The sequence below is a fragment of the Tupaia chinensis genome, unplaced genomic scaffold (assembly GCF_000334495.1).
Source record: "Tupaia chinensis unplaced genomic scaffold, TupChi_1.0 Scaffold143970_1, whole genome shotgun sequence".
NCBI classification, from domain to species: domain Eukaryota; kingdom Metazoa; phylum Chordata; class Mammalia; order Scandentia; family Tupaiidae; genus Tupaia; species Tupaia belangeri.
The window spans coordinates 1,001,156-1,013,818 of NW_006203821.1; the positions used below are offsets into that span (position 1 = coordinate 1,001,156).

Consider the following 12,663-nt stretch of genomic DNA (forward strand, 5'->3'; position numbering starts at 1 on the left):
CCACCGGGCCCGCCGCGACCAGTGAGGTGAGAGGCAGGCGCGGGCCTCCTGGCGGGAGGGATGGGGTCGCCCAGGACCCCAAGGTTCCGCTGGGGAGGGTTATAGTCTGGGATGCAGGCGCGGCAGGGGGGGCGCTTTTGCCACTTAAGCACTAGGGCAAGTCCTCGGAGCTGCCCGGCCACTGCTTGGCCCTCGCCCTGGCAATAAAGGCTCGGCGGGGCTCCGGGGGCAGGAGGCTCCCCGAGTCAACTTTCAGCGGCAGCAGAGCCCCAGTCAGAGGCAAATGGCGCTTAGCACGCACCCCGCTTTTTCCTATCCCCACCCGTGGGCCTGTCCTCAGCTGCCCTCGACCTTTCGCACTCGTGACCGCCTGGCCAGGAAGCCTGGCGGGTTGGAGCAGGTGCTGAGGGAAAAACTTGTTTGGACGACCTTCCCCTGGAATGCACCTCTTCCCCTTCACGTGGAAATGGCTGAGGAATAGAAAGTCATAACGTTGCCTCTCCTTTCCTTTCCGCCTTAGGTTTCTGATCTCCTGCAGCCTCTTCTTGCCCCGAGCTGCCCAGGTCTTAGCAGCTGAGGCTGGCTTACCTCCCAGCCGTTCCTTCATGGGCTTTGCTGCCCCGTTCACCAACAAGCGAAAGGCTTATTCGGAACGTAGGATCATGGGGTGAGCATCCTCCTCTGCCCAGCATCACTCCGCCTCCTCTTCCCCTCCAAACAATCATGTCCAGGCTAGAGTGTAAGGGGATCGGTAGTGGGCAAGATTCATCCTTGGCCCTTCTCTCCTCAGCTCTGATCCTTTATCATCTCCTTCCAGCCTTCCAACCTTAATGTCTCTCTTCTTGGGGGTGCATGTGTATTAAGTGAAATGGGACTAGAGTTGGACTATGCATAGACATATTACTGAGACAACAGGTTATTCTCTGGTGAACTTTTTTTACACGTGCTGTGCACAGTATAAGAGCTAACTTATTGAACACTTCCCACTTGCTCAGTATTCCATTTGATCCTCAAATTTATGAATCAGGCAGTTATTCCTTCTGATTTATATAGATGAGAAATGGAAGCACAAGTAATTTACCTTAAAAACGTTGTAAAGCTGGGATCTCATCCTCATGTGCTCAGCAGCAAAACCGATTTTCTCTCATCCCTAGATGGTCACTCTTAAGATCAAAATAATGAATGCAAAAGCATTCTGTAAACTGCAAGATATAAAGTAGCTTTTGAGAGGTCATTTACCCAAGCCTGTTTGGGATTGCTGGCCCCTGAAGGTGCATGACTGTGGGCAAAAGCATGACTTGAGGGCAGATGGTAAGGAGGAGCCTGACCCAGCTGGCAGTTCTTGGCTTCTCTGTTGATTCCCCTCCCCTAGGTACTCAATGCAGGAGATGTACGAGGTGGTATCCAATGTCCAAGAGTATCGCGAGTTTGTGCCCTGGTGTAAGAAGTCTCTGGTGGTATCCAGCCGTAAGGGTCACCTGAAGGCCCAGTTGGAGGTTGGCTTTCCACCTGTCATAGAACGTTATACCTCTGCGGTTTCCATGGTCAAACCTCACATGGTCAAGGTGAGGCCTGTCTGGAGGGGTTGACCAGGAAGTGTTTGTGTTTCTTAGCATTTTCACGTTTAAGGGCCAACGTGGCCTTCCTTGTAATGATCTTTATGTCTGTTGTCAAATATTCCCTCATTAAAATGATAGAAGGAAAATGGCTTACAATTTTTTTGCCACCCATACTTAGTAAAAATATTTAACTACCTGTGTGTCCTATTCTAGGCTGTTTGCACTGATGGTAAGCTCTTCAATCACTTAGAGACCATTTGGCGATTCAGCCCTGGTATCCCTGCCTACCCCCGAACTTGCACAGTGGACTTTTCGGTGAGTCAGTAGGTCACACTGCATGGGTCTAGGACTGGCTGTGTGGAAGGGGGGTGGGAACAGGGCTGGTATACTGTGACAGGGCTATTTAAGTATAGGTAGCACTTAGCATATCCTGGGTCGATGAGATTATACAAGTCTGAGCTCATATCAAACTTGTACTCCACGCTCAGTCCTAAGTTAGGACTCTTTAGGCCACATAAGGGAGAAGGGGAAAGGGAGAAAAAGCACTGAGGTACAGCATCGTTAATTTGGCCAGGAACTATTCAACATAGTTTTCAAGAGTTTCTGTCTCTTACCCATTCCCAGATTTCCTTTGAATTTCGTTCTCTGCTGCACTCCCAGCTGGCCACCATGTTTTTTGATGAGGTTGTCAAACAGAATGTTGCTGCCTTCGAACGCCGGGCAGCCACCAAGTTTGGTCCAGAAACGGCCATCCCCCGTGAACTGATGTTCCATGAGGTGCACCAGACATGAGACAAAGGACTGTTCTCTAGCCTATCCTAATCTGCCCTCCTCCCCATCTAATTCTCTTATTTATTTGGTTTGGCTCCTGATCTAATGTAAGAGGAGTCTGTGTTCAGAATACTGTTCCTACTCTTAATACCCCAGAAATTAGGCTCTATACTAGCTGGAAATGCTAGGAAAAGGCAGCAGATACGGAAATAACACACGCCTAGGAAAGGATCAGGCTCATCCTTACAGCTCTGTATGCCTGCAGCCTTTTTACACTGAATTAGAATCAGGACTGTGTGGTTGTCTCTGGGCATGTTAGGGAGGGCATCTTAATTCTGACCAGGGAAAGACAACAACTTCTCTAAGAACTTAATAAATTTAGCTTTTTCTCTGGTACAGATGTTCTAGGTGGTAAAGAACTTTTGTCCTGAGATTCCTCAGAAAGCAACCTGCCCCCAGCTTGAAATCCATGTAGCCTCACTTTGAAACTATTTCCATGCTGCCTGGCAAGAGAGCAAGGGCTTTCTTACCATTAATGCCATAGGGCCAAGGAGAAAAAAAGCACTGAACAAAGTTGTGTTTGTACTCTTGGTTTGTACCTTATTTCACTTGGCCTGAGTTTTTATAAAATTTCAATAAACTGTGACAGTGTGCATTTGGCTTTTTTTTTTTTTTTTTTTTTGGTATTGTTTCTTGGTGGGGTGGGGTGGGGAATGTAGATATAGTAAAGGAAAAAATCATGGTTTCCTTCCCTGGGGGAGGGAAGGTGTGAGAAAGCCTCTTGGACATAACGTCCCTGCTAACTTTAGTAGCACATTTTACAAGCCAGGACCTAGTTCCCACCCCTTGCCTATTTATAGACTTTTTCAGAAGGTCAGTTGGAACAAGAGTCGCAACACAGAATCATCTGGTCTCAGACGGCTCAAACATCTGATGCCTTCAGGACCACCTCTTGTTATTCTGAGGGCTTCCCCAAGGGAAGGTGCAAAGAGAAGGTATTCCAGTGTAGTACTTGAGCCCTCTTGTGGCTCAGGCTTTAAGCTAGCAGCCCTAGCACATTTATCCTTGGAACAGTTTGTTCCTTTCACCCAGTGGGCTGGACCAATTCTTGGATTAATCACATAGGCACTTGCGAGGTCTCAGGCGTAGTCCTTGAGTAGTCTACCGTATCAGATTAGGAAGAACAGGGGCTAAAGGTAAAGGACTTCCTAACTTTGAGGAAAGGTAGAAATCTCTAGGAGTCTCACAGAGACCCTTTCCTCTGATTTTGGTAAAAGAATATCAAACTTACCTACAGATAAAGGAATGCACAAGAATCCTAAAGGAACTTAGAAACTACAAAGTTTGAGATCGCTCTAGTCAGTTTCCTTACTTTATAAAAGATTCATCAAGGTCTTATTTAATAGCAGGCTCAAGCATTGTTAATAAAAACATTTATTTTTCATTTTATACAGAACAACCTGAAGTCTGCGTTATGACTTGACAGTTACCCAGGGGTTTACAGTGTGTCCATCTCAACAGTGTGGTTCTGGGGACTAGGGATCCACACAAACACAGGCAAGAGTTCTGAGGGAAGGGGGGCACAGCAGGAGTGTATCTCAATCCTTTCTCAAAGAAAAGGCAGCAGGACATTCTGAGTCACTGAAAACCTGTGCAAATGGAGCTTCTCAAATAAACATCACACTGTGAACTCTTAGGGGAGGGGCAGGAATAAGACATTGATAAATAAGGGAATATTTTCTTATAGTAAGGGGTGAGGAAGGATGCTTACTATTTTTAATGTCCTCAGCCCCATGACCTGATATTTAAAGGAGACCATGTCCAATCTTGACTCATTTCCCTGTTCAAAAAGAGATGTTAGTACCCTTGGGATCAGACTACGAAGATATAATGCTGGTTGTTCCTGAGTGTCTGTTCTGTGTCCCACATCATATTAAAAGGGGGCGGGGGGTGGTGGTGGTCAGGGAGTGGTTTATGTTCTATGGAAGTAACAGCTTAATTCACATGAAGCACTGATAAAGCCAAATGACTGGGAAAGACCACAAGTCAGAAGATCTCTAGTAGAAACCAAGAGGGGAAAGTCCAGAGCATCCTCAGTTTGAGGAGCAGCAGGTATAGAAAGTCTTGAAGGAGGTATTAAAGTAATGGGAAACAAAATACTCTAGGCCTTAATTTTAACGGGATAATTTTAAAAAGAAATAAAACACTGGGTGCCAATCACAAATGCCATGCTTTTATGGTCACTGGGTAGCATAAGATTACCCAAGTATGCCCAGCCAACCAGTAGGTCTTGCTAGGAGGTGTTTTGTGTGCGGAAGAGGGCTGTGGGGCTTTGTATAGCTGAAAATCCAACATGATTCCTATGGAAACAGAAGAGGCAGAGTCCTGGTTTGGTGGCTTATTTTGAGGGCTCACAAAGTAGAAGCAAAAGCTCCAAAGTGACTGCAGATTTTCTGCAACCAGCTTTGACTGAGGGGCCAGATTCTCACACTTACCACTTGGCTTTAGTCCTGGTCATCCTATAGTTGATGGACAACTCATACCAGGCAGGGGAAGGGAGCTAATTAGGAAAGGGGTGATTTTTCAAATTTTAAAGTCTTAATTTATATTTTAACTTCAAATGTACTATCAGTGCCTCAGATACAATTTAATCTTAAATCTTAAAGGCCCCCCTGGAACAAAACAAAGATATACTTTTTTTTTAAGCTTCCTCATTTTCTGGTAGTTGGTTTTCCCCAGTCTCCAGTTTTACCCTGACTTAGAGTCCACAAACTTCATCAGACCATCCGTGCTCATGGATTTGGGCCTTTCTAGAGGGAAACCTAGGGCTCGGCTCCAGATGAGCTGTGCCAGTACACCCAGGGCCCGTGACACCCCAAACAGGACCGTGTAGTAATTCATCTCCGTCATGCCGTAGTACTGTAAGATAGAAGAGAAAAGCTTTGTTAAAGGTAAACAGGCACTGGCATATTTAAGTCCAGGGTGATAGAAAGCTTAGGGGCTACATTTTCCTCTTTATTTTATTTTTAGGGATTTAGCCCAGTCAGCCTTAGATGGAAATGACACTGGGAAAAGTATAGCAATTGAGATTCTGAAAAGAGATCCCAATCTCCAACCCTGACCCCTGCCACAGGCGACTTTATGAAAAGGATCTATGAAGGAGGTGGTCTGTGAATTCTTGCTCTGACTACAGAGTTGACTTTGTGCATGGAAGAGAGTAGTACAGTTTGGTTACAAATTAAGAAGGAAAGTAGGAAAGTGAGGACTCACCTGGAGCAGCACCCCACTATGAGCGTCAACATTGGGCCAAGGATTCTTGGCTTTGCCCTGCTCTAAAAGGATATTGGGCACTATCTTGTACAGCTGAGCAACCAGCTTAAACAGGGGGTCATTAGGCAGGTGTTTCAGAGCAAATTCCCGCTGACAGGTATATCGTGGATCAGTCTTCCTTAGTACCGCATGGCCATAGCCTGGGACAACCTATAAAAGGTGAGGAAAAAAGGCAGTTGGTTTACTAAATTTATCAGGGTAGATAAATAGAATTAAAAAACCAACTAATCGGGACCAGCAGTTAGCATAATGGCTATGTTACTGGACTCCCATGTAGTCGACTGCGGTTCGAGTCCCGGACCCGGTGGCTTAAACTCATGCTGGGCGCGTGTGCGTGCGTGCCCAAGATCCCAAGAGGAGAATGGAGGAGAAAGGACTGCGGCATGGCCATCCCCCCTGGGGGGTGATTTCCTGCTTTCTGTCTCTCTGTCTCTCTCTCTCTCTGTCTGTCTGGCGAGCACATGCACCCTATAGCAAAAAAAAAACCTCTCAAAAAAAAAAAACAACAAAAAAAAAACCACAACTAATCTAATTTAAGAATCTCTCAATATTTTTCTTAAATAATTGTTTTATTTAACTTTATTTATTTTAATTTGACCAGAGAGGAACAGAGCGAGAGCAAGAGAAAACAAGAAAGCAAGCTGCCAGGTCCAGGACTCAACCGTGATCAGCCATGTGGGAGTTCAGCACCCTTAACTACCACACCACCTGCTGGCTCCTCAATATTCTCTCAAATTGAAAAACATGGGGCCAGCTGGTGGCATGGTGGTTAAGGCAGCTTGATCCCACATGGATGACTAGGGTTCGAGTCTCAGACCTGGTGGCTTGAAAAACACACTGATCACCTGTGCATACGTGCCTAAAATCTTCAAAGGAGAAACGGAGGAGAGGGACTAAAGTGTGGCCATCTCCTATGGGAGGTGCTTTCTCACTTTCTCTCTCTCTGGTGAGTGCATGCACTCTCTGGAAAATTTTAAAGAGAAAAAAGCTTGGATCTTAGCTTCTTTCTTAGTTGCTAAGCATCTCTGCTTACCCGTCCTGAGTTGAGTGTGTTCCAGATGTAGTCTCGCAACTTCTCATCTGACACGTCTTTGCCAACTTCCTTCTGTAGTTGTGTTAGCCATACAAGCACTTCCTACAGGTAAGGTTTTTGGGGAAGAAACATCAATTCATATGCCATGAAGAAATTCAAAATCAGGAAAAAATTGTTGTGTAAGGAAAACATGGAGCAGGAAAGGAAAAAGAATAGTCTTACCTGATTTGCTAATCCATGTAGAGGCCCTGCCAGCCCATTCATGGCTGCTGCAAAGGACAGGTAAGGGTCTGAAAGGGCACTGCCCACCAAGTGGCTGGTATGGGCACTTACGTTGCCGCCTTCATGATCACTGGAGTGAAGTAAGAAGGGAGGACATGGGGAGAGAAAGCAGATTATGGAAACAGATCTTGCAGTTCATATTTGTCACATACTAGCCTAGTTAAAGACTCATACCAGTCATAGCCAGTCAGTTATACCGAAGCTCTTGTAAAAGACGTCTTAATCTCATTACCAGCTTTTGTTCACGAATCCACAGAGCTGGAGAGGTTACTAGTTGATGCTTATGTCCCCAGCACTCTGACTCCCACCCCAGCTTTAATAGCAGTGGCCAGAAGAGGGTGCTCCGGGGAAGCTGAAGGTCCACCTACTATGAGTGGCTAGTATCTTTTCCCAGCTGGAAGCACCATCTTGTCCTTAGCATGGTTACAGTAATTTCCCTAGGTCTTCTGATCTTCCTTATTAGACCCCTTTCTTGCCTTGTATATCCCTTATGAAGTTTCTATTTCCTTGCTGCCTACCATCTGTTCCCAGAAGACATTAAGGGGCTTTTTAAAAATTTCCCACCCATCTAGGCATCTGGTGGCTATGGTGGCTGGGTCCAGCTCACCTGTGAATGGTGAGGTACAAGCGCATGAGCTCAGTGAACTGAGCATCAGTATAGCCTAACATGTTGGTGAAATTGTGAGACCAGTCCAGCTTAGAGTCAATAGCCCCAATACTGCTGCCCTCCCGGTAGAGATTCCGGTAGATCTTCGCTGCAACACAAGGTAGCTTTGCAATCAGATCCATACAGTCTTCGTAAATCAGCTGATGGGAGAAGCGAAAGATGGAGGGAAAAAAGGAATTATCAGCAAAGAAGAATTAGGCAGGGTTCGTCCTCTGTGGATTGGGCTATTTGAGTTGATGGTTATGAGCACAGTGATTATATACTGAATATGTTTACAAGCAAATACCATTTAACCAAGTAATTATCAAGACCTAGCCACTGCACTAAACAACTAACAGTACTATCTTATGTTTACAACATTATCACTAATTCTTACCCTATACAATATATAATAACCACCATTTTACAGATAAGGGAACCAAGGCTCATAGTATTCAGTTAGTTAAATGCCAAATTCGGGTTTGAATCTTGATGCGATTAATTGCAATCTTTTCCTACTATATATGACTTTGCACTCAATGCATTGCATTGTCGGAAAGTCATGATTTTTTTTGCGTAGAGAAAAATACATCACGACTTTTCTGACAACCCAATATGTGGTAAGACACTAAGCTTAATAATTAATTGTGAGGAACAACAGATGGCATAATGGTTATGTAGCTGGACTCCCATGTAGTCAATTGCGGTTCGAATCCTGGATCTGGTGGCTTAAATCTCACGTTGGGAAATGTGTGCGTGCATGTCCAAGATCCTGAGAGGAGAATGGAGAAGGGATTGCTGCATAGCCATCCCCCTGGGGGGTGATTTCTCTCTTTCTGTCTCTCTGGCAAGCGCCATGCACCCTTATAGCAAAAATCTCTCTCTCTAAAAAATAATCATAATTCTGTTTCATCTTCCAAAGAAAATTCACTATACATTGCAAGCATCAAAGAGTAGTATTCAGTTTTTTAGTAACAAAGGCTTCCACTAAAGCACATACTATATAATAATTACTGTGCCTGATATATCATTTGCATTAAAAAAAAAATCTCTTCTTACAACAATCCTGTAAAATAATATAGCCTTCAAATTACAGATGAGGAAACTGGGGCTTGGCCAGGATAAGTAACTTATGCAAAGCTACCCATACCTACTAAGTACCACCTAGCTTAAAATAATGATCACTCATGGCCATCTTTTAAAAAAGTAACAAATAAGAATTATAGGGCCAACCAGTGGCAAGGTAGTTAGGGTGACTAAATACCACATGGCTGATAGTACAGTTCAAGTCCTGGATCTGGGGGCATGAGGAAAAAAAGAGAAAAAAATCATTTTTATTTATGGTGTATAAGATGTTTTTAGGGGGCCAGCAAGTAATGTGGTTAAGATGCTGGACTCTCACATGGCCAACTGTGGTTTGAGTCCCAGACCTGGTAGCTTGCTTTCTCACTTTCCCTCCCTCCCTCTCTCTTGCTTACTCTTACTTCCTCTGTCTCTGGTGAATGCATGTGTCCTATATCAAATTTAAAAATACTAATAAATTTTAATCTTAATAATATATTTTTAAAAATAATAATTTATTTTTTCATTTATTCATTCATTTTTTTCAACTTGGCCAGAGAGAGACACAAAGAGAGAGAGGGGAAGTGAGAAAGTAAGCCACCAGGTCCAAGACGTGAACCATGGTTGGCCACGTGGGAATGTCCAGTGCCTTAACCACCATTCCACCTGCTGGTCCCCTAAATAAATTCTAAAAGAAAAAAAAGATGTTTTTAGGCTCAGCCGTAGTGCAGTGCTCTAAGATGTTGAAGCCATATGAGATGGTCTCAAGTTCACATCCTGAGAGCTCCCTACACACACGTGTACACACATGCCTGTGATTCTGACTGGCTGAGATTGGGGCTGAACTGCAGTGTGAGGACCCTGCTGATGGTACATGTCTGTCTCTGGTGGAAGAAATAAATAGTGGGCTGGCCAGTGGCCTGGTGGTTAAAGTGGATGGATCCCATATGGCCAACTATGCAGTTTGAGCCCTAGGTCTGGTGGATTAAAAATCAGGCCAGACACATGTGCGTGAGTGCCCCAAATCCTGAGAGAATGGAAAAGGGATTGAGACATGGCCACTGCCCCTCCCCCCACAGGCGATTTCTTATTTTCCTCCTCTCTGGTGAGTGCATATACCCTACAGCAAACTTAAAAAAAGTTTATATATGTAAACACTGTGAACCAGTGAATCAACATATCCATTACCTTACATACTTATTTTATTGTGGTGAGAACATTTAAAATCTATTCTCTTAGCAATTTTCAAGTATATAATAATACATTGTTGGGCCAGTCCCATGGCCCAGTAGTTAAGGGAGCCAGATCCCATTCAGCCAACCACAGTTCAAATCCAGGCCCTGGTAAGTGCTTGGTGTGACTACATGCCGAAATCCCAATAGGAGGGAGAAATGAGAGAGGAAGGGGACTGACATGTGACCATGCCCCACTGGGGAGTGCTTTCTTCTCCTCCCTTTGTTTCTCTCTGGAGTGCCTATGTGCCCTCTGGCAAGTAAAACAAAAAAAAGGAGAAAAAGAAAAGGAACATACTGTTATTTAATATAGTCACCATGTGTACTACAGATCTCTTGAACTTATTCCTTTTGATGGCTACTCTTGTTTCATCTATACCCTTATTCACTTTCCGCTCTCACCTCCCAAATTATTATTATTATTATTATTTAGTTTTGTTATAGGGCACATGTGCTTGCCAGAGACAGAGAGAAAGAGTGAAAAATCACTCCCAAGGAGGATGGCCATGCCACAGTCTCTCCTCCTCCATTCTCCTCTTAGGATTTTGGGTAAGCATGCACACAAGCCTGGCATGATTTTTAAGCTGCTGGGTCTGGGACTGCACAGTGGGCTATATGGCATCTAGCTGCTATAACCTCCATGCCGCCTGCTGGCCCCTCTCCCCAATTATTTTAAGAAAAATTCCAGAAATAACATAGTTCCTTTTTTGGGGGGAGAGTTTTTGCTATCTCTCGCCAGATAGACAGAGAGAGACAGAGACAGCGAGAAATCACCCCCCGGGGGGATGGCCATGCCGCAATCCCTTCTCCTCCATTCTCCTCTCGGGATCTTGGGCACGCAAACACATGCGCCTGGCATGAGTTTAAGCCAGTGGGTCGGGGCCGTGACCCGCGGTCGACTACGTGGGAGTCCAGCAACATAGCCATTATGCTAACTGCTGGTCCCATCATAGTTCCTTTTTAAAAAAAACTTTGCCAGAAGGTATAGGAGATGGTTAACACTGCAATCCCTTCTTTATTTCTCTTATCAGGATTTTGGTCATGCACGTACACATCTGGTATGTTTTTCAAGCTTTTGGGTCTAAGACTAGAATTGGGAAGGTGACCATATGGAATCTAGCTGCCTGAACCACCATACCACCAGCTGGCCACAGAAACCACTTTCTTTTTCTTTTTTCAGTTTTGTTAAAGGTCACATGTGCTTGCCAGAGAGAGAGAGAGAGAGAGAGAGATAGATAGATCACTCCCTAAGGGGGGTGGCCATGCCACTGGCCATAGATATCATTTATTTCTATGTGTGAAAAATTTTTTTTTTTGAAGTTTTTTTCTATGGGGCACATGCACTTGCCAGAGAGAGGCAGAGATAGCGAGAGAGAGAGGGAAAGAAAGAAACCACCCCAGCCCCCAAGGGGCTGGTCACACCACAATCCTTTCTCACTTCTCCTCTAAAGATTTTTGGGCGTACACACACACGTGTCCAGTATGATTTTCAAGCTGCTGGGTTCAACCACGGAGGCAGCCTGTGGCATCTAGTCACCTTAACCTCCATGCCACCTGCGGGCCCCTCAATGTCTGAATATTTAAGTATATATCTCTAAAAGGTAGAGGTTTCCCTTAATCAAAAGAAACCACTCTCCCACCTAAATTTTTTTTTTTTTTGAGAGAGATTTTTGCTATAGAGTGCGTGCGTTCACCAGAGAGATAAAGAGACGGAAAACAATAAATAACCCACTTGGGAGGATGGCCACACCAGGGGGAATGGCCACACTGCAATCCCTTCTCCTCCATTCTGCTCTTGGGATCTTGGGTACGCACGCATATACGCTGGCATGAGTTTAAGCCACCAAGTCTGGGACTCAAACTGCGGTCGACTACATGGGAGTCCAGCGATATAGCCATTACGCCAGTTGCTGGTCCCCATAGTGTGGGTTTTTAAGAGCATTTATCAAAGATGAAAGATAATGGAAAATAGCATAGTACATTGAACGTGGTGATGACAGGTCTTGCTTTGTATAACTGTTGTGGTTCTTTCAGTTCTCTGTGTATTTTGCTTTTGTGTGCTGGATTGTACTGTGGATAGTTTATTTATCACTGGCCTCTAACATTTAAGAAATTCTGTTTTGAGAGATGAATTGAAGTGGGTTGGGCGTCTTGGGGAATGAGGGGACTTTAACCTTCTTCCTTTCTACTGTAGGCAAGAATGATAAGTCTCTTCACCTCTATCACTGAGCTCCTCAAAATTCTGGCTCATGTTCTTACTTGACATGTAGTGAAATATAGTCTCGTGTCAGGATAGATGCCTTTGGAGTGTTTTTGTTTGTTTGTTTGCTTGCCTTTAAAAGGTTATTCCTGGTAGTTGCTCGCATAACCGTAGTGAAAACAGGAAATCCAAAGCACAGAGGTGACTCTCTTCCCACCCTTTTCAGTGTGTAAATAAGAACATAAAATTTCCTAAATTGAGATTTTGTGGTGATTACTGAGGAATCATCTGTATTTCAGAGGGAAACAGAATAATGCTGACATTTAGTAGGCACCCAGTGGATATTTGTATAATGGGTGGGGAGAGTCCTGAATACTTACCTAGGATCAGTGATCTATTGATACTTAGTGAATGATGAAACAGAAGTGATGTTCAGAACAGAGGTGATTCTTTCCCCTATTTCTATGCATACCACTGGCTGGAAAAATGAGAAAGGAAACCCTAATTGGCAACTGGTTAATTAAAAGAAGATATATATATATATATAT

The 12,663-nt window shown here is 44.3% G+C and overlaps 2 protein-coding genes across 2 annotated transcripts in view; one reads left to right on the plus strand and one right to left on the minus strand.

Annotated features, from left to right (window-relative positions):
• COQ10A (coenzyme Q10A) overlaps nucleotides 1–2,985 on the plus strand; it is a 3,472-nt gene extending 487 nt beyond the window's left edge. The window contains exons 2-6 of the mRNA XM_006165642.2: nucleotides 156–400; nucleotides 521–667; nucleotides 1,373–1,565; nucleotides 1,773–1,874; nucleotides 2,184–2,985. Of these exons, the coding sequence (XP_006165704.1) occupies nucleotides 156–400; nucleotides 521–667; nucleotides 1,373–1,565; nucleotides 1,773–1,874; nucleotides 2,184–2,351 (855 nt within the window). The 3' untranslated portion in view covers nucleotides 2,352–2,985. The remainder of the gene's footprint in view (nucleotides 1–155; nucleotides 401–520; nucleotides 668–1,372; nucleotides 1,566–1,772; nucleotides 1,875–2,183) is intronic.
• Nucleotides 2,986–4,801: 1,816 nt separating this feature from the next.
• The window catches only part of CS (citrate synthase), a 40,134-nt gene continuing 32,272 nt past the window's right edge, over nucleotides 4,802–12,663 (minus strand). The window contains exons 7-11 of the mRNA XM_006165608.3: nucleotides 7,583–7,782; nucleotides 6,916–7,045; nucleotides 6,694–6,795; nucleotides 5,601–5,810; nucleotides 4,802–5,249 (exon numbers count right to left, since the gene is read on the minus strand). Coding sequence (XP_006165670.1) covers nucleotides 5,079–5,249; nucleotides 5,601–5,810; nucleotides 6,694–6,795; nucleotides 6,916–7,045; nucleotides 7,583–7,782 — 813 coding nt within the window. The 3' untranslated portion in view covers nucleotides 4,802–5,078. The remainder of the gene's footprint in view (nucleotides 5,250–5,600; nucleotides 5,811–6,693; nucleotides 6,796–6,915; nucleotides 7,046–7,582; nucleotides 7,783–12,663) is intronic.